This window comes from Prionailurus viverrinus, chromosome B3 (assembly GCF_022837055.1).
Source record: "Prionailurus viverrinus isolate Anna chromosome B3, UM_Priviv_1.0, whole genome shotgun sequence".
NCBI lineage: Eukaryota > Metazoa > Chordata > Mammalia > Carnivora > Felidae > Prionailurus > Prionailurus viverrinus.
This window is the reverse complement of record NC_062566.1, coordinates 44,032,717-44,057,037: the sequence shown is the minus strand read 5'-3', so window position 1 is coordinate 44,057,037 and position 24,321 is coordinate 44,032,717. Positions and strand designations below refer to the sequence as shown.

The 24,321-nt window shown below is 36.7% G+C and overlaps 1 protein-coding gene across 9 annotated transcripts in view; it reads right to left on the bottom strand.

Annotated features, from left to right (window-relative positions):
• Positions 1-24,321, bottom strand: part of NEDD4 (NEDD4 E3 ubiquitin protein ligase) — a 139,719-nt gene that overhangs the window by 72,632 nt on the left and 42,766 nt on the right. For 5 of the 9 annotated variants that reach the window (XM_047863621.1, XM_047863620.1, XM_047863623.1 and 2 more), the window contains one exon: positions 15,673-15,726. In XM_047863621.1, the coding sequence (XP_047719577.1) occupies positions 15,673-15,726 (54 nt within the window). Of the gene's footprint in view, positions 1-7,663; positions 9,224-15,672; positions 15,727-24,321 lie in introns of those variants that run through there. The other 4 variants (XM_047863618.1, XM_047863615.1, XM_047863616.1 and 1 more) reach the window with 1 other exon arrangement.

The window sequence follows — 24,321 nt, the reverse complement described above, 5'->3', positions numbered from 1 at the left end:
CTCTTGATTTCGGCTCAGGTCATGATCTCACAGTTTGTGAGATCAAGCCCAGTACCTAGCTCTGCATTGACAGCGCAATGCCCTTGGGATTCTCTCTCTCTCTCTCTCTCTCTCTCTCTCTCTCTCTGTCTCTCTGCCCCTCCCCTGTTAGCAAGTGCTCTCTCCCTTTCTCTCTGTCTCTCTCTCAAAATAAATAAATAAGCATTAAAAAAAATTCTTAGTAGTACCCTGACACTGTACAGAAAAGTATATTGAAAACATTAAAAATGTTTACAAAGAGAAAGATAGAATATACTGCTTGAAAAAGCCAAAACATTTAAGAAACATATAACATTTAAATTGAGTATTTTTCAAATCTCATGCCAAGAGGGAAAAAATTAATGTATGCGACAATTTTAAGAACAACATAACCAGAATTACAGCCATTATAAATTTAAGAGATTTCCTTAAGTAGAATTCCAAACATTATAGACTAATAGTTTTAAAGTCTTAAATGAAACTAAAATGTAATCCTGGAAAAATTTAATAGAATTCTGTTAGAGTCATATCAAAGGTCTTTTATAAGACAGGTAGGCAACCTTGCTCTTCAATGTTTCTTGGTCCAAACAATCTCTTCTATATTACATGGTCTCAGTAAATAATGAGTCTAAAGCCTAAGTAGATTTAAAATTCTTTGCAAATTATTTTGGCCCTGGCTACAGTATACTTCTAGCTCTGCTTTATGTAAAAGTGGGAGAAGGGCTCATTGGATACGTCAACTATAAACTGTATTACTGTTGGCGTGCCTGGATGGCTTCGTCGGTTAAGCATCCGACTTCGGCTCAGGTCACGATCTCGCGGTTTGTGAGTTTGAGCCCCGCGTCGGGCTCTGTGCTGACAGCTCAGAGCCTGGAGCCTGCTTCAGATTCTGTGTCTCCCCATCTCTTGGCCCCTCCCCTGCTCATGCTGTCTCTCTCTGTCTCTCAATAATAAATAAATGTTAAAAAAATTTTTTTAATTGTATTACTGTTCTCATAAGAGAATGGTATTCTCAAATTATGTTTGAGAAATTAGCAGTATTGATAGGCCTTAGAAGCATGTTAGAAATATAGTACTATCAGGCATCCCAGACCTACAGAACCAGAATCTGCATTTTAATAAGATCTTCAGGAGATGTACATGCACATGAAAATTTGAGAAGTACTGGTCCAACTGACAACTTAAGGCATTTTCCAATTGCAATCTTCAAAGCATTAGAAGGCAGCTTGCCAACAAAAGTGTGAGAGAGAAAGGGAAAAAAGGAAAGTAGTCTTGAATAATATTATTTTAGCTATAACATAAAATGTTACACACTCAGCTTTTGTTAGGGGGACAAAAGCTTAAAAAAATATGTTAAGAATGTTTCTGTACTTAACAAACAACTGAATTTAAAAGACATTGTCCATTGTACCACAAATACACTTGATGTAAATTGGTTTTTGCCTGGTAATATTTTTCTATTATGGAAAATCACAAAATGTTTCACAGTGTTATGGTTTTGTAATACACCTGCATCAAGAGAAAGCCTGATGTTCCCTCCGCCTGTCACCTCCATAGATATCCTAGAGCCTAACTAGAAACATCATGGATTTACTTGGTCAAGAAGTTCTTTGTTGTTACTAGACCATGAGCTGAACTACAACGTGCATAAGCCAGTTACCTGCTTACCCTTTCACATGCTCAGATCTGCTCTAGTTATATCTAAGAAGTTTTATTAAATCTCAGTGTAGGTAAAATTGCTTTTCAACAATTGTCCCCATGTTGAAAGTCTTCCCTAAAATATCTCACTGAGCTGGGACAGATTTTCTCACCTCTTGTTTTGAAATGCTTTCTTATACTGCTAAGTGTCTGTCTTCATCTGATTATAGTCTTCTGGTCTCACACATGGCAAACAAAGAATTCTGAACCACACACTTGAGCAATACTTCAGGTATTTCCTGATGCCGACAAGTATGCCGACAAGATCACTGGTTCCCATTCTTAGCATTCATTCACTCCTGCTAACCACCCTGCTGACCTCAACACACAGGCTGGCCACATGCAGGGACTCTGCCTAGCCCCTTCTGCCTGGTCCTGGTCCTGGTCCTGGTCCTGACTTCTCCCGGTTCGCCAGTTCACTGTGACCAAATGCAAAGGGAGAGGGAACCTAGAAGAGTGAGTCCTCACAACTCCTAGGACATGGTGGGCTACGTATCCTGGAAGAAGCCTGTGACAGAAAGACAGAAATGCCTATTTTCCAAGTAGTGTGTAGCAACAGACCTTCAACCCTGACTTGCTTTCTATGTGGAATCTCTGTGTTTGTTTTGTCTCCTTTTTGGTGGTACAGAGAGTGATGAGAAAGTTAAGAATAACGCTGTTCAAAATGAGCTGTGACTATTCATAGGCAGCATTAAGTTTTCTCTTCTAATGTGTTCTTTCATCTCAGATTACTGAATCTCCATTTCTGGTTTCACTGCTCATGTTCACTTATTCTGTGGTTCAAAGGTAAAAGAACAGAGATATAAGCCCTTTCCCCCCCCCCTAGAGAACAGGCTGTAATATCCTCATGGACAGAGAATTTGTCTCGTGCATTTACATCCACCCAATACCATGTCTTCTTTATACCAGCCATTAAATACATATTGTGCCTACACTAACTCATGCCTCTTTTATGACATTGAACAAGTCTTTCTGCTTCCTTACCTGTTGCATTCTTTCTTCAACCAGGCTTTCACACTATCCTCCTGAACCCACTCTTGCTAAAGTCACCAAGGAACTCCTAACTGGCACATCAGTGGATGCATAGGCTCTGTGGTGCTATATGCTGCCCTCCTTGAATTTTCCCTTGACTTCTGGGCTTCCCTGCTCTCCTGGCCTTTCTGTCCCTCCAGTGGCTCTTTTCTTAGTCTCCTGATTATTCCTTCTTCCACTGTCTTCCCAAAGCTGGTGGTCCCCAGAATTCTGATTTACCACCCACTCCCAACTCACTTTTGTGCTTTTTAGTTCATCCTTACCTAAGGCCTTAACTAACTGGTAACTCCCAAGCTACATTTCCAGCTCTCTCTTCTCTCCTGAATCCTGATTCTGTATCTCCAACAGCCCTACTTGACAGCAGCACTTAACATATGCACTTAACACACTTAATACCACCCTCTTAATACATGAACCTAATAATGCATGATTTCTTCTTGGCCCTCCCAACCTGTCTTTCTCCTGGATTCTCTGTCTTAGTTCATGACATCACCATTCACCTAGTCATCCAAATTAAGATACTTTGGTTCATTTATAATCCATGGTGTCGTAAGAATTTATCATCTAAAAACATAAAAATGAGCACATCATACACTCTCAGATAGATTTCCTTTGCCTAACTATTGTCAGTTAGCAAGAGACACCCTGTTTTCTCTTCAGCATGAGGTACTACACCCAATGAAAGTCCAACCCACTTCTAGTGTATCATCTCCTCCTACATCCCTGGACTCCCTGTGCTTGACTCACACTGAACTATTTACGGTGTGACCCTTTCATGCCTCTAGCCTTGTAAGTGCAGCTGCTTCTGCTTAGAGCGATGATTCTCAACAGAGGTCAGTTTTGCCCCTAGTGGACACTTGGCAATATCCAGAGACATTTTTTGATTATTACAACTAGAGGAGAGGGGTGCTACTGGCATCTAGTGGGTGGAGGCCAAAGATGCTCCTGAACACCTAAGGCACAAGGCAGTGCCCCCACAACAAAAAGTATACAGCCCAAAATGTCAACAGTGCTGAGACTGGTGATCCTTGCTCTAGAATATCCTTGCTTTCTCTGCCTGGTGAACTCCAACTCCCCCACCAAGACTCAGCTCAAATGTCACCACCTCTGTGAAGCCTTCTCTACCAACCAGGTCATCTCCTCCAGATAAGAATTCTTGCACCTTTTTTACTTTCTCATACACACCTCTATTTTAGCACATCACATATTAGACTGAATTTCTGCTTGTTTGTTTACCAGTGTGTCTCTATTACTAGCATGGGAGTTCCCTCAAGTCGAGACTATATTTTATTATCTTTTATTCCCAGGGCTTGGGTGAGTGCCTGGCAAAGAGTAGGCACTCAGCTGTGTGCTAGATGAATGGATTAAAGAAATCATATCTGGGGCGCCTAGGTGGCGCAGTCGGTTAAACGTCCGACTTCAGCCAGGTCACGATCTCGCGGTCCGTGAGTTCGAGCCCCGCATCAGGCTCTGGGCTGATGGCTCAGAGCCTGGAGCCTGTTTCCGACTCTGTGTCTCCCTCTCTCTCTGCCCCTCCCCCGTTCATGCTCTGTCTCTCTCTGTCCCAAAAATAAATAAACGTTGAAAAAAAAATTTAAAGAAATCATATCTATGGAGAAGTAGAAAGTGTTTCAGAAGCAAACAATTCAGCTCCCTAAACAACTCTGAAGTTAACATTACAGTTTCTCAGTTCTAAGAGCTATACATTCACAAGCATACATTTCTTACCAAATTTCTAAGACTGGTCACTCACAATGTTGCATCATGGCTTTAGAGTCAATGTTTATAAACTATATTGGATTTTATAGGAAAGTTTCAGTGTTGTTCAAAATAAATTTAACCAAATGTTTCTAAATATTCTGCTGGAGTTAATAAGGGCAGAGAAAAAATGGAACTCTAAAACAAATATATATTTAAAACACTTATTTTAGTAAGAACAACTAAATAAATTGTTGAAATGTCTAATCTTGAGATTAGTGTTAAAGGCTTTTGAAATAATTAAGACATAGTTTTTTAAAGTTCTATTACACTAGGCTTGAACAATTTACCTCCCTGGGATGAAGCAACAGAAAATGAAGAAAAAATTTTATAAGAAAGAGAATAAAACATAAAGCCAAAGTATGGGATAAAAAACATGCATATATGTGAAGAATGAGGACATGTACAAACTTGGGCAAAATGCTAAGATATTTTAAATAATAGGGTAACAAAATCTCTGAGCATCCTTACAACATAACATGGGAGATTTAGAAAACAATAGGTAGGAAAAAATAAAATAATAATGAGTAAACCATTATATAGAGCTTATAAATATGAAGAGTAATTTTGGTAACTAGATAAAAACTACTTCTTGACTGAGCTGACAAAATATTACACACCATGTGAAAATATCAAATATCTACTTTCAGATCAAAAGTCATTATTTCAGAAAGTATATATAATAAACACATGCTGGTTATTGTTATGTTCTTTGATAGCAAATGAATAAAATAAACATTATCATGTAGACTACAAAGTCCCATTTTCATTCTATTGTAAACACAGAACAGAGCCCTGTTGCAGATACAGGAAAAAGTTCTCAGTAGATTTTAAAAATTAGCCATTAATGAGCTGTTATTGTAGAGAACTAGAAACTGGATACTATGCTGCTAGAGACTGGTAGCTAAACACATAAGAAAAGAATCCGTAGACTGTCAGTGCTTTAGAAACCAGGGTCCCTGACCAAAGCAGTGATTTAATTTCATGGCTGCTCAGTACAGATAGCTGACATTACTAAATGCTACTCTAATATCAACTTGTTAAATGTGAATCCAGACTCAGCATATCAGAATACTAACCCAGACTAACTGGAGTCATGGGAAATATTTTGGGAGCTGTTTATTTATAAATGAGTTACAATATACCACTATAATTAGATTAATATATAATTATTGATAAACACAGGATTATTTCTAAAACCCATTATTGTTGCCACTGCTAAGTTTAGAAAAAACAACACTAGCATTTTCCTCGTAAAACAACCCTTACCAATCAATTAAATCAATTTAGATCTAGTATATGTAGAATTTAATGGTCACTAGGTTGCTTACCAATACTTTTATAAAGAGTTGTTTCATAAATATTAAATAGAGGAACACTTTAAAGCTCTCCACCAAACTGCACACTTACGAACTATTTATAATCCAATAATCCCAACAAAAAATAGAATCTGCACAAAGCTAGACATTTGGCTGTCACAAAAAAAATATTTAAGTTAGCTTACCTAAATTAAATAAAACTAATAGAAGTGTATATTTTTAGCTATGCAAAAGGCATTTAGTCACACTTTATTAAAAAACATTAAAAATACCTCTTTTTCAAAAGCATCATTAATAACAAACTATAACATTACCGCAAAAATAAACTATTTTAAGGCTATTTCTATAAATATATTTATTCACAAATATTTTGAGGTTAATTATTCCTTTCAGATTAATTATTTCATTAAATGTATAATAAGTTTACAAGGTACATGTAATTCAATTAGCAAGTTATTAATATGTTTCTTTATAGTGTCACTTCATTGCTTTCTTTTGAGGGCAAAACAGTTTGATGGATTATAATCTAAAAGTTGTTTTTTTTAAAGTTTCATAAATGAAATAATCCTAAAACATAGGTCAGAACTGGAAATCTAATCTTTATTCATCTTCAATAAAGTAGTTGTTTATATTAACCTCTGGGCATTTTATTTATGAGATTTCAAAAGAGAGAAAACTATCAACTACTTGATATTTTATTTACCTAAACCTCTTTGTCCAGATGTTTAAAAAAATTTTTAATGTAGATATTGAGTGTTATATAAACACAGATAAACAGATAAGGGTTTTTTCCCCCCTAAACTATTATGTAGTGTCATCTAGAATTGGTTTAGCCAGAAAAAAATTTTAATTTCCTGGAATCTGGCAAGACTTTACAAATACAGAAAATTTTAAAAATCTACTTAAGTTCAAATACTTTGGAAAATCTATTTAAGTTCAAATACTTTGGAAAGACTCAATTATACAAAGAACTGTTTTGGTTAAGATTCATTAGAGTTAAATTGCTAATATAATAAACAAAATTATCAAAATAACAAATTAATAAAGTAACTAGAAAAGTATGGTAAATGCCTAGCAATTGAAACCAAATTCAAAAAATATAAAATTTAAAATTCAATATTGTTGAAAGACTGAGTTAAATTTTAGAAGGCAGTCTTAACTGGTAGCTAAAGGAAAATCCGGGTGGAAACAAAATTCCTGTGGTTAAGGCTATATACAAATGCAAATGCCATTTATCTTTCCTCTGCTTTAAACGTGCAGCATAAGAGTTTTTATCAATGTTCTAATAAATACATATATTTTAGAGAAACATTTTCTCTGTGTTCATTTGCAACAATATTTTCATATTTTTATGTAGGCCTTTTATTGTTTAATATTTTAAATAAGCATTCTATATTTTACTTAGTTTCACAATGATTAAGGAGGGAAGAATACTAATGAACATTTTTGAAAGTGGGAATAAAATATGGAATTAGATATTAAAATGCCATGTTACTGGAGGAAAAAAATACACCAAGGTAAAAATGTTAACAAAGTAAATTATTATTTAAACCTTGTTTTTATGCAACAGAAATGTGTCATGGCCTAAATCACTTTGGAAAGTTTTTTTTTTTTTTTTTTTTAATGCACGTTTTCAACACTGGTAAAATAACAAATAGAGCTATAAACTATTGGGGGTTCTTCAGATTTACAAATACAAATTTTAGGACTGTAAAACACTTGCTAGCTAAGGACCAGGGAAGTACATAAAACTGCTAAGTTATAATAAATTTTAACCAAATAGTCCATAAAGCTTTTCCAGAATAAATTAACATTTACCAAGACCAAAGGAAACTTACCTTACAAGAATGCTTTAAAGAATTAGATAGTTTATTTGTGAAATCTCTGTTACTGTCTCTTGATAAATTATCAACTTTATCTTCATTTCCAGATGCAAACTTTATGAGTAATTGCGATGGTCCCCCCGTAGAACAATTGTGCTTAAGGCTGGATAAACAGGAAACATTTGGATAAGTTCCTCCCAATGAAATACTTCTTTGTAAAACAGCATGATTTTTGTTGATCTGTAAATTTGGTCTTTCCAACTGTCCATTGATATTTATTTGGTAATCTACATTTTGGGAGGATGGTAAACGTGCAGATGTCCTATGCATAAGCTTACTGCACTCTGAATCAGAATTAAGCTTAATTTCTGACATCTCTGGTTTACAATCACCATTTGCTGTTTCACAATCTAACGTAGGTGCTTTTTGTTGGGTGAAATGCACTGACACACAAGAATATCCTTCAGATGACTTTTCACAGATAGTCTGATTCGGACTGTTATTTGCAATAACAATTTTCTTTTGTAATGAGCCCTTCCTGTGAAGTGGTCGTATGTCTCTTACTTCTCCGGGAGTACAGATTGTTTTAGATAACCGAAGTCCATTGACAGCTGTTGAAAGAAATCCCTTAGCACCAGGACCATCTTCACTGTGGGCAAATTCACTAGGAGAAATTATAAACTGGTGTGAGGTTTGATAGGATCCTTTGCTCGGAAGAATATCTGTACTTGTTGGAGAAGTTGGTGGGGTATTTGAAGGACTCCTAGGAAAAATGACTAAGGATGAACAACGTTTTAGTGGAATTTTCGAGTTCCTGCTCACTGGCAATTTCATAATTTCTAGTCCGTGCTCCAAGTCATCCTGGACAAAGGGAACGGTACTTGGACTTCTTGAAAAAATTTCACAGGGAGTAGTATTCCTGTATGGCACACTTCTGTTGGAGGTGCTGTCGGAAGATAAATTTCCACCAAGAAAAGTATCATCAGTTGGTGGAAAAGTATAACCACTGCTGTCACTGATGATACTGTTTGTGTAGGAACCACCACTTGTGATACTTGTGCATGATCCATAATCACTACCATTGCTGCTGTAAGACCCATTCTCGCTGGTGGAACAGTTACTAAGGCTACTGCTGCGAAGGGCAGAACTGCCTACATGGTTACCATCATTCACAGCATTCAGTTCATTATCAGCCACAGCATTGTTGTAAATACCGTCCTTCAAGACACACATAAATGAAGCATCATCACCATCAGCTAAGACATTGCTAGACTGAAGACATCCACTGTACCTTGTTGGCTGTAGTGAAATCTGCAGACAGCTGCTCCTTTTATTAATGTTTTCAGGTGAAGGAACAGATGATCTTTCCTGAGACTTAACGTTTTCCTGTATTAACGGAGCTAGTGCAGTCTGTCTAGGAGTCAGCTTCATTTGAACAACGTTAGACGTTGAAATCCGTGTTGGTCTTTTGAAGCACATGTGAACATTGCTATCCAGATCATCTCCGGAGGTCTCTGACAAAGGATAAGTATTGCTTCTTCTGGCTGCAAAGTGCAATCGTAAGCTTTGTGCCATTTGTTCTCATTTCCAAACATGTTAAGGGCTGAAAGTCATAACAAAGATCTCTGTCGGGAGACAGGCTAGAAGCAGCTGCACCGCATCGAAGGAAAAAATCATTTGTGGTGCCTAAAAGAGCTCTTAAGTAGTAGTCTTTATCCTAAGTAAAACCTTAGATACCAGATATCATAGAAAGAAAAAGACGACCCATTCCTGAGACTGACGTTTCCAAATATTTTTGAATCGCGTGTAGTCAAAATGCCTTCACTTACAAAGCACTTGATTTCCAGCGACCTTTAAGCTGAGCTCAGCTGCAGCACACTGCCTCAAACACTGCCAACCTTGTTTCAATTATACCTTCTCCAATTTGCATGAATGAGTAACACAAGAACAACAATCTTCTAGCATTTCAAGTTGAAACAGTATTTTTTCACTCCAGCTCTACTAAATGAACATTTAACTATGTGAATCACAGTGCCTATACTTTCTCCAGCAGAGTTTGACCACTAATATTTTTACCCATAAGGATAGAATTACAGGAAGTTGGTAGGAATGAAACCCCATGTAATTGAGTATCAAATCAAGGATTGAATTTCCAAATAGTAGCCAGAGTAGGGAATCTCATCAAGTCAGTTGATGTAAAAAGGCATATATTCTGTTAGGTTTTTTTAATGAGTAAATTCAAACAGTTGTATAAATTTGGAAATACTAAAACTTTGGGGTTCTGAATTAAAACTCTAGCATTAAATCAAATAGATAGCTTCCAAAACCCTACTTATAAAAAGTGAAAGCTTAAGGAGAGCAATACAAAATTAGCTTAGTAATACTATTGAAAAATTGAGCATAGGTCTGAGAAAGAAAGGTTTAAGAGAAGCTGTCACCAAGCATTTTCTCCTGTAATTTTAAGGCCTTTTCCAGCCAAGTAGTACAGTCTTTAAATGATGCCATTTATATTTTGACTATTACAACTCTGCCAAGAAATAGCCTAAGCAAACATTCCATTAAAAATATATGCAGATTAGACAGAAAAACTATACCCCAATATAGTTTGAGCACACAAGATATTTTATTCCACTGTCTCTGCAATTCATTCACTTAAGAGAGTGTTGTGGTAAGTAAAGAAGTCTAAAAAGGATTTAACACATCAAATAAACATATCTCAATGCCAATTCTGTTCTGAAAACTCTAAGAGCTCTTTGCTGGCCTCTACTGGTGTGTTGAAACAATCCATGTAGCTGTTTGATATCTAGAGAGAAATACAAACCAAGCTGCATATTTCTTTGTATAAACAAAGTCCATACTTGTTTACATTTTTGAGTACTAGCATTGCCCTCGAGGTGGAATTAGTTACTACTGCTGATAGAGCTCCCACAGTACAGAACAGTAGACTGTTTGTTCTCCAAGAGCTTGTGATTTTGTATATATATTTTTTCTGCTTTGTATTTATTTAACCTTTATTTTCAGTTTACTAGGTAATAAAAGTTTAATATTTTAATTTCTCCCCCAAATGTCATAGACCAAGTTTGGTATTCTATTTGAAAGAAACAAAGTTATTTTTAAATAATACTCTAGGGTATATTTAAACCCCTTACCTGAATTTTATAGCTGGAACTCCAGTAATAAATATATACTGGCTCATTCATAGGAGAGTAAAAAGTAAAATAGTTCAGTTGTTTACACCACATGGTACTACACCCAAGTTGTATTTTTCTAAGTAAGATTTTTTCCTAAGTAAAAGCAAATATGTAAAACATATACTTGCACTTTGTTTAAAAAAGAAAATGCCTTAAGATAGATCTGTTCTCAACCACAGTCTTCTAAACAGTATTTTTAATCAATTAAGATATGATAAAATAGAAATACGGAATTTGTGAAATTATATTTCTGACTAGAATGATACAGCACTATGCTTTGGAATGTGTACAATAATCGCAAACTTAGCAATACAATTATTATATTATTTTGATTTTATATAATCTACCTCCTTTACGATTTTACAGACTTCAGGAAATATTCCCTATAATCCTCTTTCCTTATAGAAGGAACAGTCCTAATCTTTTCACTTTGCCTTCAAATGACTTCAGCTTTTCTTCTTGAATTAAGTTAGGGGTCTCATAGCTTAAAGAACAAACACTTCTAATAGGCTAATTAATAGGATCTAACTGCTCATACCTGTGGCCTAAAGCTTCTAGTTAAACTCCTCCGGTTGTTGATATAAAATAATGAACCTCAGGTATTTGGCTAGATAAATGTTTTCTCTTTGGTAAGCTTCTCCAGAAGCATCAGTTTCATGTCCCCTAACTAGGTATCAAGCTTCCAGACCATGAGGACCGTAGCCACACATTTCTTGGGACATTTCTGGGCTCATGCTCAGCGCCAAGTAACTAACTAACACCAGGGAGGAGATTAAATGGATGGATGGTCACACTTCTCTGAGTGCCTAATGCTTTCTTTCAGGAATTTTTTTTTAAAGTTGATCCAGGGGTGTCTGGATGCCTCAGTCGGTTAAGCGTCCGATTCTGGATTTAGGCTCAGGTCATGATCTCACTGTCGTGAGTTCTAGCCCTGCAACAGGCTCTGCACTCACAGTGCGGAGCCTGCTTTGGATCCTCTGTCTCCTTCTCTCTGCCCCTCCCTCCCCACTCCCTCAAAAATAAGTATACGTTAAAAAATAAATAAAAGTTGATTCAGCTATTACTGGAAATACTGAATATTGAAGAAAATTAAATTGAATATTAAAGAAATATTGAAAAGCACCACAGCTGGATTGGAAGGAATGATGATTGAAAATTTTCAAAGAGGGGGCTTAAGACAAGGAAAAGTAAGGCAAGAGAATGATATGCACTTTCCAGCCTGCCAGTCTGAATTTAAACTGCAGACAGGCTAAAGAATTTGCATTGCTGGTTCTGGGCTGGGATTGCACAGGATCTGTACCACCATTACAGCAGTTCAGTGGAGAGCCTGGGGTAGAATGTAGCCCCTTAGCCAAACAGATTCCAAAAGAGGAGCATCAATTCCAAAAGAAGAGGTGGAGAGCGGTCACACCCTCATCGGGGAGGAACCTATGCAAGTCCTGTAGAATTTCATACTCTGGAATGAAATGCATAATATCTGAGGATTAGATTGAAGCTCAGGACCCCACATTCTGAGATGTTTGGTTATTGATTATCTACACAGAAAATAATGTGATTAAATGTCAGGGATAGACTCTGGATGACACTAATCATTGATTAGAAATTTGAAAGCCAGAGTCCACTGTGATGAACAATTGTATGTGTCAATGTGGCTGGGCTCTTTTGCCCAACTGTTTGGTCAAACAGTAGGCTAGATGTTGCTATGAAGATATGTTTCAGATGTGATTAACATTTATTCATGGGGTGCCTGAGTGGCTCAGTCAGTTAGGCAACCAACTTCGGCTCAGGTCATGATCTTGCAGTTTGTGAGTTGGAGCCCAGCTTCCGGCTCTGTGCTGACACCTCGGAGCCCGGAGTCTGCTTCAGGTTCCGTGCCTCCCTCTCTTTTTGCCTCTCCCCTGCTTGTACTCTCTCTCTGTCTCTGTCTCTGTCTCTCTCAAAATAAATGAATGTTAAAAAATTTAAAAAAAAAACATTTAATTCAGTAAATTTTGACTAAAGCAGATTACCTTCCATAATGTGATGGCCCTCATGCTATCAGCTAACGGCCTTAAAAAGCAAAGCCAGGGGCACCTGGGTGGCTCAGTTGGTTAAGTGTCCAACTTTGGCTCAGGTCACGATCTCACAGTCCGTGAGTTCGAGCCCCGCATCGGGCTCTGTGTTGACAGCTCAGAGCCTGGAGCCTGCTTCAGATTCTGTGCCTTCCTCTCTCTCTGACCCTCCCCCATTCATGCTGTGTCTCTCTCTGTCTCAAAAATAAATAAACATTGAAAAGCTGGTCTTTTTTTTTAAAAGCAAAGCCAGGTTTCCTGAAGAAGCAATTGGACTTCAAGATTACAACATAGACACTCTGCCTAAGTTTCCAGCTTGCTTGCCTGCCCTACAGGTTTTAGAATCAAGACTGTGACATCAACTCTTACCTGAATATTCAACCTGTTAGCCCTGTCCTACAGATTCCAGACTTGCCAGAATCCACATGACCCAATCACAACCACATGACCCAATTCCTAAAATCAAATCTGAAGCAGGCTCCAGGCTCCAAGCTGTCAGCACAGAGCCTGACACAAGGCTCAATCAAACTCACAAGCCATGAGATCATGACCTGAGCCAAAGTCAGACACTCAACTGACTGAGCCACCTAGGCACCCAAGAGTACTCTTTTTCAAAACAAATGTCACTTATATGACAAACATTTTCCACAGGACTAGAAATTATCTGCCTAAGATTTTATCCATTGCTCTTTGTTGTACATTTCCAAAGAGTATTTGTTAGGAAAAGGATATGTTCTTAATTTTGTTGTGAATGCTATACAAAAATAAACACAAATGACATTTACAGAGGCACAGGACATTTACTGCCATACAATCAGCCCTCTTACTCTACCAATGGCTATAGTTTCTATGACATCTCAGGTAATAGGTAATACTTCAATTACCTGCTAGGACTAACAACAAATCAGAGGTTTAGAATGACACACACCACCCTGTTCTAATGATTTCTTGCTCCCTTTTCCTAGTAAAGTGAGCTTCTTGAGAAAAGCTGTATTTCTAATTGAGAGCAGAGTATCCAACAGAGTTGATACCCTAAATGGCATACCTTAGTTAACATACCACAGAGGGATGTATTCACAGTGATACTATTTTAATAAATTCAAAAATATGCAAAAGAAAACTATACTCAGGGGGTACATATGTATAGGATGAACAATTTTTGAAGGCAAAGAAATGATAAGCACAATATTCAGGACAGTGTCTACTATGTGCGAGGGAAGAAAAGGAGATGTGATTGGGGAGGGGAAGTGAGGGTTGTAGAGTTTGGTAATGTTCTAGTTCTTAAGTTGAGTCGTAAGTGCATAGGTATTCGTCATATTATTTTTAAAAAAGATTTATATTACATACACTTTTCTATATGTTTATTTTATGATTTAAAAAACACAAATAGTAAATTCTACCTGGCCCCATCTAGAAGGAAAACAAATCTGTAGAGACAGAAGGAATAAAAAATCTCTATTCTATAGAAAATGCAAAAATACAAGCAGAAAACAAACATTTCTGCATATGACCATATCTGATAAGCAAATCTTCAACATCTGTCATATCACTCAGCCTTAAAGAGTTAGATTGCAGTTAGTGATCAGTCTCCTTTGGCAATAAAAACACCCTTTTTCTTATTATGAGGCTAATTAATATATTTTAATTTCAGTATCTTCCATTAGTAGTATAGTTATCATTTCTTGAGGGAAAAAAACATGTCATGTAGTCCAACACTAAAAACAAATTTTAAAAATCCAGTTTCTTAGTTAGCTAAGAAGTGAACATTTCTTTTTTGGTGCCTCTGTTTAATAACTGATATGCCTTACATAACACTGTTCTTTTTTTAATGTTCAAATTTTATGTTCAAATTTTACAGGTTTAAAATATATATGTAAGATGCTAAGAAGAAGATTTGGGGATGCCTGGGTGGCTCAGTGAGTTAAGCATCCATCCAACTTTGGCTCAAGACATGATCTCATAGTTTGTAAGTTTGAGCCCCACACTGGGTTCTCTGCTGTCAGGGTGGAGCCTGCTTCAGATCTTCTATCTCCCTCTCTCTGCCCCACCCTTGCATGCTCTCTCTCTCTTAAAAATAAATGTACATTAAAAAAATTTTTTTAATTTAAAAAAATTTTGAAAAGATGCTAAGGAGAACATGTAAAATAGTATTCCTAAGAGACAAAATTAGGAAAAGGACAGGACTTCAAGATAGTCTTTAGGAGATGAGGAATCAGAACTATCATTTCACAAACATAAAATCAGGTTTAACTTTGCCCTTTTTTTCTTTGCCTCTGTAAGAGCTCGCAGTCCTTTAGAGGCTTTATCAGTGTAAAGAGGACAGTCTTCCTTTGCAGAAGAGTGGGAAGAGGAGAAGGCATGAGACATGTAAGTACATACAAGTAACAGAAGAAATCCACTGCAAGGAGGAAGCACAGGTGCAGCCGCTCAGGGAGAAGTTTCCCAGAGCCTGTGCATACCCATCAGGCCACGCTGGATGAGGGTGAGGGAAGGCAAGACAATGTGGCCAGCTTTCCTGCTATCCCATCACCTGCCACAACAGGTCTTGAGTAAGACTGTAATCTGGTGAGAACTGGCAATCAAGAGAGGTGCCTGGGAGGAGAATGGAAGGGTAGAAAGTAGCACCAAGAAGGAAAAAAAAAAATGTATCCACCTCTCCTTTTTGCCCAGAGCCTCCATAACCACCCCAAGTCATCTCTCACATCACAGATTCCCAGCGTATTTCCTCTGCTCTACTGAGATATACCCTGGCTTCGCATCACACTAGTGCAACATAACTTACCAATCGATTTTCATCAAATACTTCAAATAGAAGCCGGTGCTGCTGAGGATGGACCTAAGTTAAGAAAAACACAACCTTTCTTTAAAAACAAGTGAACATCAATCAACTTACGGACTCTGAGATAAATTCTTGAAAATGTTGCCATTTCCTAATTCTATTTAGGTGTATTTTAAATTATACGAGACACTTAATACAAAAGCAAACCAATCCTATGTCACCCATTTTCTAACAGCTTTACCGTAACAATGAAGTGGATTTGGGTGCTTATTTTTACATTTTTTCTAAAATAGAATGAAAGAAAGGAAAATAAAATGTCAAAAAAATTATTTAGATATTTGCAAGTACTTAAAAAAATAGGTTATAGGGGTGCCTGGGTGGCTCAGTTGGTTGAGCGACCGACTCTTGGTTTAGGCTCAGGGCATGATCTCATTGCTCTTGAACTCACTGCCAGTGCAGAGCCTGTTTGGGATTCTCTCTCTCTCCCTCTCTCTCTGCCCCTCCCCTGTGTGCACACTCTCTCTCTTTCTCTCAAAATGAATAAATAAACTTAAATATATATACATATACATATATATATTTATATATGGGTTATGTTTTAACTTATTATAAATTTTATTTACTGACTTCTCATTTATCAAGGTAGAACTACCCAAAGTGGATACTGACTTTATGGAAACTAGTTTTCTGAATCCTTTTTAGTAATGACTTTATAGAACCATTTGTTGCTTCTACTACATAGACACAAGCAGTCAAAAAGTAAACACTTAGTTTTCACTTACAGTATAAATAAAAATTAATGTGCAGTATTTTATTTTTCAAAGCTGATGCTTTCATGTTTGCTGAGATATTTCGACATCGAGTTAATATCTACTAAATATCAAATATGAAGAAAATCTTTAATAATTTTTATACCAGAGATTAAGATGACATACAAAAAATTCTCACATTTAAGTTGATTTTTTCCCTATGAGAATAAATACATTACATTAAACACTGTGATATTTTAAAACTTTGGTTTACATGTTAAAAATATTGACAGTCTTCAGCAAAAGGTCCAATAAGTGTGAAAAATATATTTAGATACCTAAGCCAATGTCCAGTCTCCCTTATGTCCTTCTGAGAACATAATCTTAATTTTGCCTGCAGCAGCATACTCAGGGTCACCACATTGTATAACTCTTGGGGGAGAGAGGCATTAATTTTTTAAAACTGAAGTATAGGATACATTCAGTAAAGTATAAAATTTACTAACCTTAAATACACAGTCTGATGACTTCTTTTTCTAAGAATTATCAAGAGGTAGAATTCTTTTTTTTTTTTAATTTTTTTTTTAACGTTTATTTATTTTTGAGACAGAGAGAGACAGAGCATGAACGGGGGAGGGGCAGAGAGAGAGGGAGACACAGAATTGGAAGCAGGCTCCAGGCTCTGAGCCATCAGCACAGAGCCCGACGCAGGGCTCGAACTCCGGACCGTAAGATCGTGACCTGAGCTGAAGTCGGACGCTTAAACGACTGAGCCACCCAGGCGCCCCAAGGGGTAGAATTCTTATTTTAATCTAGGCAGACTAATTTCAAACTATATGCTCTTAATTACTAAGTTATACAGCCTAAGTTAAAAAAAAAAAAGAAAATTTGAGGTAAATGACCCAAAAAGTAAAAACAAGTAATTGTATTAACATTAAAAAAATATATATTTCATAGGAGAAAGCATTAGGTAGGACTACAGGTTCAATCCATATCATTTAGTGTTTACAATGAAGATACAACTGCAATAAACATATATAAAAAATGCCATTAAGGGGTGCCTGGGTAGCTGTGTCAGTTGAGTGTCCAACTCTTGATTTTGGCTCAGGACATGCTCTCAGGGTCATGGGGTCAAGCCCTGAGTCGGGCTCTAAGCTGAGCATGGAGCCTGCCTGGGATTCTCTCTCTGCCCCTCCCCTATTCTCTGTCTCTGTCTCTCTCAAAATAAATACATAAATAATTTTTAAATACCATTAAAATATACAAAATACATACTAGTGAAAAGAAGGAATTATTAAAAGTAAATGTGGTCTTTATTTTTGAAATTTTCATAGTTGCCTCATTTAGAGCAAGATACGTAAAGTACTCCAATGGCAAGTTAACAAAAGTTGCATTTTTTGATATTAGACAGCAAAGTTTGATACACATTTATTCAGTTCATTTACTTGGATTCTCTTCATTCTTACCAATTTTTTTTCAATTATGTTTCTATTTTTCTTAGTACTTTTCTTGATATTTGGCCCATTGAAAAAAATTTTTTAATTTTAATTTCAGTATAGTTAACATACAGTGTTATATTAGTTTCATATGTAAAATATAGTGATTTGACAATTCTATACATTACTCACTGCTCATCACTATAAGGGTACTTTAAATCCCTTTCACCTCTTTCACCCATCCTCTCACCCACCCTCCCTCTGGTAACCATAAGTTCTCTATATTTCAGAGTCTGGTTTTTTTTTTTCAACTAATATCTTATTTTTTAATTTTTTAAAATTTTAATTTAAATTTTAGTTAGTTAACATGCAGTGCAATATTAGTTTCAGGAGTAGAATTCAGTGATTAATCACTTACATACAATACCCAGTGCTCATAACAAGTGCCATCCTAGGACCAATCACCCATCTAGCCCATCAACCACCCACCTCCCTCTATCAACCCTCAGTTTGTTCTCTATCTTTAACAGTCTTAAAAGTCTGTTTTTCTGTTTTCTTTTTTTTCTTTGTTCATTTGTTTTGTTTCTTAAATTCCACCTATGAGTGAAATCATATGGTATTTGTCTTTCTCTGACCCATTTATTTCACTTTGCATTATACTGTCTGGCTCCCTCCATGTTGTTGCAAATGGCAAGGTTTCATTCTTTTTTATGGCTGAGTAATATTCCATCACACACACACACACACACACACACACACACACACACACACAAACCCCACATCTTTATCCATTCCTCTATTGATGGACACTTGGGTTGCTTCCATATTTTGGCTACTGTATATATGCTGCAGTAATCACAAGGGTTCATATATCTTTTAGAACTAATGTCTTTCATATTCTTTGGGTAAATACCCAGTAGTGAAATTACTGGGTCATATGGTAATTCTATTTTTACTTTGAGGAAACTCCATACTGTTTTCTCCAGAGGCTGCACCAGTGTGCACTCCCACCAACAGTGTACGAGGGTTCCTTTTTCTCCACATCCTCATCAACACTTGTTTCTTGTGTTGTTGATTTTAGTCATTCTGATAGGTGTGAGATGATATCTCATTGTGGTTTTGATTGGTGTTTTCCTGATGATTAGTGATGTTGAGCATCTTTTCCTGTGTCTGTTGGCCACAGCCTGATGACTTTTGATCTACAGATACTGTGTCATCATCACCTAGATCAAAATATCAAATGCTCCATTGTACTTTATGTATTGTTTTCTCTATAAACACCCAGGGACAAAGAGGCCAACCTACTGGCAGTCATTTGATGGGGCTTCTGGGAGAGTTCTTTAAATAGAGCTGACTCAGCTAGGAGAGATGTCCCTTTTGCCCTTTGCATTTCTCTTCCTGTCTTGGTTAGGACAGCTGACTCTCTTATAATCACACTGTGACCATGGAGCAACTACGGGGATGGGAACCCCAATCAAGGGTGAGACACCATGGGAATAGGAAAGTAGTGTAAGACAATAATCTTTTCTAAGATGTAGAGGAATTTGGGGAGAAGATGAAACTTGAGCTGAAATTTCAATGTAGGGAAGAATTTGCATAAGAAAATATAGAGAACATTCACAGCAAGGAGATCACATTAAGAAAGACATGGAGGCAGAATGAGCAGGCTCTAGGGAAATCAAACTGATAAGAACATTTTTGTATTATAAAATGGCAGTGGTGCCTGCCATGACAGGCACCTGTTAAGCGTACAACTCTTGGTTTCAGCTCAGATCATGATCTCATGGTTCATGTGGTTGAGCCCTATGTTGGGCTCTGCGTTGGCAGTGCGGAGCCTGCTTGAGATTCTCTCTCTCTCCCTCTCTCTCTGCCCCTCCCCTGTTCATGGTCTCTCTCTCTCTCTCTCTCTCTCTCTCTCTCTCTCTCTCTCTCTTAAAAAAATAAATAAACTTAAAAGAAAGTGGCAAAAAATTTTGATTATTTAGGCTAGAGCCAGGCTGAGGGCACCGAAATACAAAAAAAAAAAGAGTTAGGACTCAATTGGTAGGAAAGAAAATGAAGCTTTTAAAATAAAAATGACATGATGTAGGTCATACATAAATATTATTTTGTCAGTGATACACAAAATAAATTGGGCTGAAGAGAAACCCTGTGGGAACTATTGCTCCTATGACTCAAGCATGAAGTGTATATGAGAGCTTTGCCTGAGACAGTCCCAGTGAGAGTAGGAAGGGAGAAAGGCCATGACAAACATTTTGAGGAAGAAAAATCAAAAGTCTCAGTGTCTATCAAAGTAAAGTTGGATAATGTAGATGTTTGAGGAATATTGCTAAAAAATAGGTATCAGGTCTGATCTAATCAGACCTCTGCTGTCCTGGTTTGGCATTTAATTACTTGCTACCTAACAGAATTCTCTAATCTCACTGTCTTATCTTTTTAATTTCTCTTTCCTATATAACTGGAATGACCTACCTAAAAGACTGGTTAGGCTATTTTTACTGCCCTACTCAAAAGGTGTTCCCAATAGCCTAAAGAATGAAATCCAAATGACTGAGCATGGAATGATCCCTCATGATCTGAGCCCAATGATCCTCTCCAGCCACTTCTACAACGGTCCCCCTGCTGATAGATATAGATATAGCAGTAAACAGAGCAGAAGAAGCTGAAAACTCAAAACAATGCAGAAGGTTGAAACAAGAGGGCAATTGCCCCAGTGAGACCATGTTTGAATACTACTTTACCCTCTGGATGTTATACACACAGACACACACACTTATCACACAGTTTCTCTTTGTGCCTGATTTCAGTTATAGGTTTTGCAAAAATGCAACCACCAGTTTCAATATACAAAACTTAAATGGGAACTAAAAATGTAACATGTAATTGTTTAGTGTTTATGCCTTTTATGTACAGAAGCAGTAGGTGATTTTTTCTATTCTATCACTGTTAAGTATGATTAGGTTATCAGAGATCACAGATGTATACACAGAAAAACTGTCCCTGAAGGAAAAAGAAACGATTTAGGAAACAAAAAGAAAACACTTAAAAAAATGTAAGTAGAAATGTTTGGGAAAGTTTTGCATCCATAAAGCAAAAATAGGATACTAGAAACAGGGAACAACTAGAGAACAAAGAGGTGTTGGAAGTAAAAATGACTGTTGAGGGGCACCTGGGTAGTTCAGTCGGTTGGGTGTCCAATTCTTGATTTTGGCTCAGGTCATGATCTCTCAAGTTGTGGGATCCAGCCCCAATGACAGTGCAGAGCCTGCTTAGGATTCTCTCTCCCCTCCCTTATCCCTGTCCCTCCCCTGCTCTCCCCCCCACCCCGCCAAAATAAATAAACAATATGCTCTAAAAATGACTGTTGAATTCAAATATAAGCAACCTAAGGTACATTTGAAAAAATCTCTCAAAATGTAGAAAAGCTAAGTTAAGGAAAGTAGGAGAGAAAATAAAAAAGTGGATTATTTGAATCCTCTTTCAATGAAATAATTACATTCTAACGCCCTAAAGTAGAAACTGAGAAAACTATGTGTGGGTCAAGTCCAGCCAGCCACCTGCTTCTTTTTGTTTTTTAAATAGCCTATAAGAATTTTTAAAATATTTAAAATGGTTATATTTTAAATGGATATATAAGTAGCTTCATAATACTCTCAATTTTTGCCTCTAGGCCCATAAACCTAAAATATTTATTTACTATATGTCTCTTAAAAAAAAAAGTTTGCAGACCTGTTTCCTAAGACATTCACTGTATGTTATCTATTAATTTCTCTCCTATATAACTAGCAAGGTACTGGATAAGACCATCCTTGAAAGGTATGAGAAAACACTCAAACCATTTCCTGTGTTCTTTGGTTCACATGAGGAATTCTGGTTGAGAAAGAATTAGTCCAGGTAACTCTACAACCAACCAGTTGGAATACCCAAAATAATAATACAGAGAGAAGAAAACTATTAAAGAAATTATTTACATAAACATTTTCAGAGCTGAAGGGAAACAGGAGTCTTTAAATTGAAATGCTTACCAAAGGCTCAGCACAATAATGGATTTTTAAAGCTGTACATACAAGGCATATCACTGTGAAATTTTAAAACACTGGATAAAGATAATTGTCAAATGTTTCACAGAAAAAGAACCACCACCAAAGGAACTAGAATCAGACTTTTCAACAGCAACACGCTGCTCAACGATGTTATCATGAAGCCATGCCCTCAAGTTTCTAAGGAAAAATTATTTTCAACTTAGAATCCCATGAGGGGCCAAACTATCAGCCAAACATAAGTTGGCTGTTTACTCATCTGTCATAGCTTGAAGTCAGATTGGGACATGGATGTGCAGGCAATTCAGCAATATGGGAATAATGGCCAGAATAAGAAACAACAGTTAAAAAGTGGTTCCTCCTGGGAAGCAGGGTAACAAACAACAGTTAAAAAGTGGTTCCTCCCTGGGAAGCAGGGTGAAGGAAGTTGGGGCTCTAGAGTCTACCACTTTCCATTATAGCCCCTTTATACGATCTCATTTTAAAGCTATGTGTGACTTCTTTGATGAGATCGTGTTTTTAATTTATTAAAAAAAGGAGTAAAGCTATGGTCACAAAAAATAGTTTATAGGGTCATATTTTGGGAAGGGTAAAAGCAGGAGAGACAAAAATTAAAATGCTGATGATAGGTTTTTTGAAAATCAAAAATAAGCATGTAGGTCTATAAATACATAAAACGGTAGAGAGAAAAATTTGGCAGAAGAGTAGCCAAATTTTTTCAAAGAACAACAAAGGTATTGATAAGTGTCAATTTACTCTACAGGGTTCATAAAGAATCTGAAGTAATGTTCCTGGAAATTCTACAAGTAGATGCAGGAAAAAAACAATGCACATACATTTTTAAAACGTAGCTTTATTAAGATATATTTCACATACCATACAATTGACCCATTGAAAATGTACAATTTAATGGTTTTTAGTATTTTCATAGTGTACAACTACTGTCACAATTTTAGAACATTTTCATCACCTCAAAAAGTAAACCTCATGCCCTTTAGCAGTCACCCCTAACTTTCCCTCCACTACCCCAGTCTCAGGCAACCTCCAATCTATTTTCTGTCTCTATAAATTTGCCTATTCTAGACAGTTCATATAAATGGAATCATATAATATGTGATCTTTTTTAATTGGTTTCTTGCTGCTTTTTTGAGGTTCACCTGTTTCATAGCATGTTATCAGTACCTCATTTCTTTTTACAGCTGCAAAATATCCCATTGCATGCATATACCCCATTTTGTATATCCATTCATCTGTTGATGGACATTTGAGCTGTTTCGACTTTTTGACTATAATAATTAATGATGCTATGAACATTCATGTGCAAGTTTTTGTGTGGACATATGATATTAGTACATCTTAAAATAAAACTGTGTAGGGGTGTCTGGCTGGCTCAGTCGGTTAAGCATCCGTCTCTTGATTTCAGCTCAGATCATGATCTCAAGGTTTGTGAGTTTGAGCCCCACATCAGGCTCTGTGGTGGCAGTGTGGAGCCTGCTTGGGATTCCCTTTCTGCCCCTCCCCCACTGACTCTGGCTCGCTCTCTCTCTCTCTCTCAAAACAAATAAATAAACTAAAAAAATGTTTTAAAATAACACTGTTAAATGAATTAGATATTTTTTATAAGCATACAGCATTATATAAATAGAAAGTATCTTGGCATTTTTATTTATGTGTTTTATGTCTCTCTACTTTCTCTATATAGCAATTTTCATCAACAAATATAAAAATAAACTATAGATACATAGCTATGGGAGGGCATCTAAACACTAAAAAAGATACATAGTGAACAATAAATCACTCTCTTATCCTTGTCCTACTCTCAGAGAAAACACAGCACTTTCTTAGGTCTTTCTAGAAGTATTTTATGCAAATACCAGCATATGAGAAAGCAATTTTTTGTTTCTGTTTTAACACAAATAGGTGTATCATGCACACAGTGTTCTGTGCCTTAGTTCCTTCATTTAGCATATTTTGAAACAATGCCTTATTAATACATATACATCTGTTTCTTTTTAAATATTTGATGAGGGTTTTATTGTGCGGTTGTACCATAATTTACTTAGTACTTTAGGGTGTCCTCTATTTCTTCCTAGCTAACAGGATTCTGATTTTATTAAAATAGTGGATGACAATGTGTGTCAGGGATAGATGGTCACTCCCCATCCCCAGGGCCTGCATCCTATTCTTCTAAGCCTCGTGGTAATTCCATTCTCCTTACCAAAGACTGGGTTAGAAATACATATATGAGACAATTGTAGCCCATGAGATGAGAATCAAAGTTCTGGGGGGAGCTTTTTTGAAAAGGGTACTTCACTTTTTTAAGAGACACATGTTGGAAAACTCTCTCCATTTTCTATCTACAGACATGATCGTGTGAGGCTATGATGTTTGGAGCTGCTGCAAGCATCTTGTAGCCTGGACAGAAAG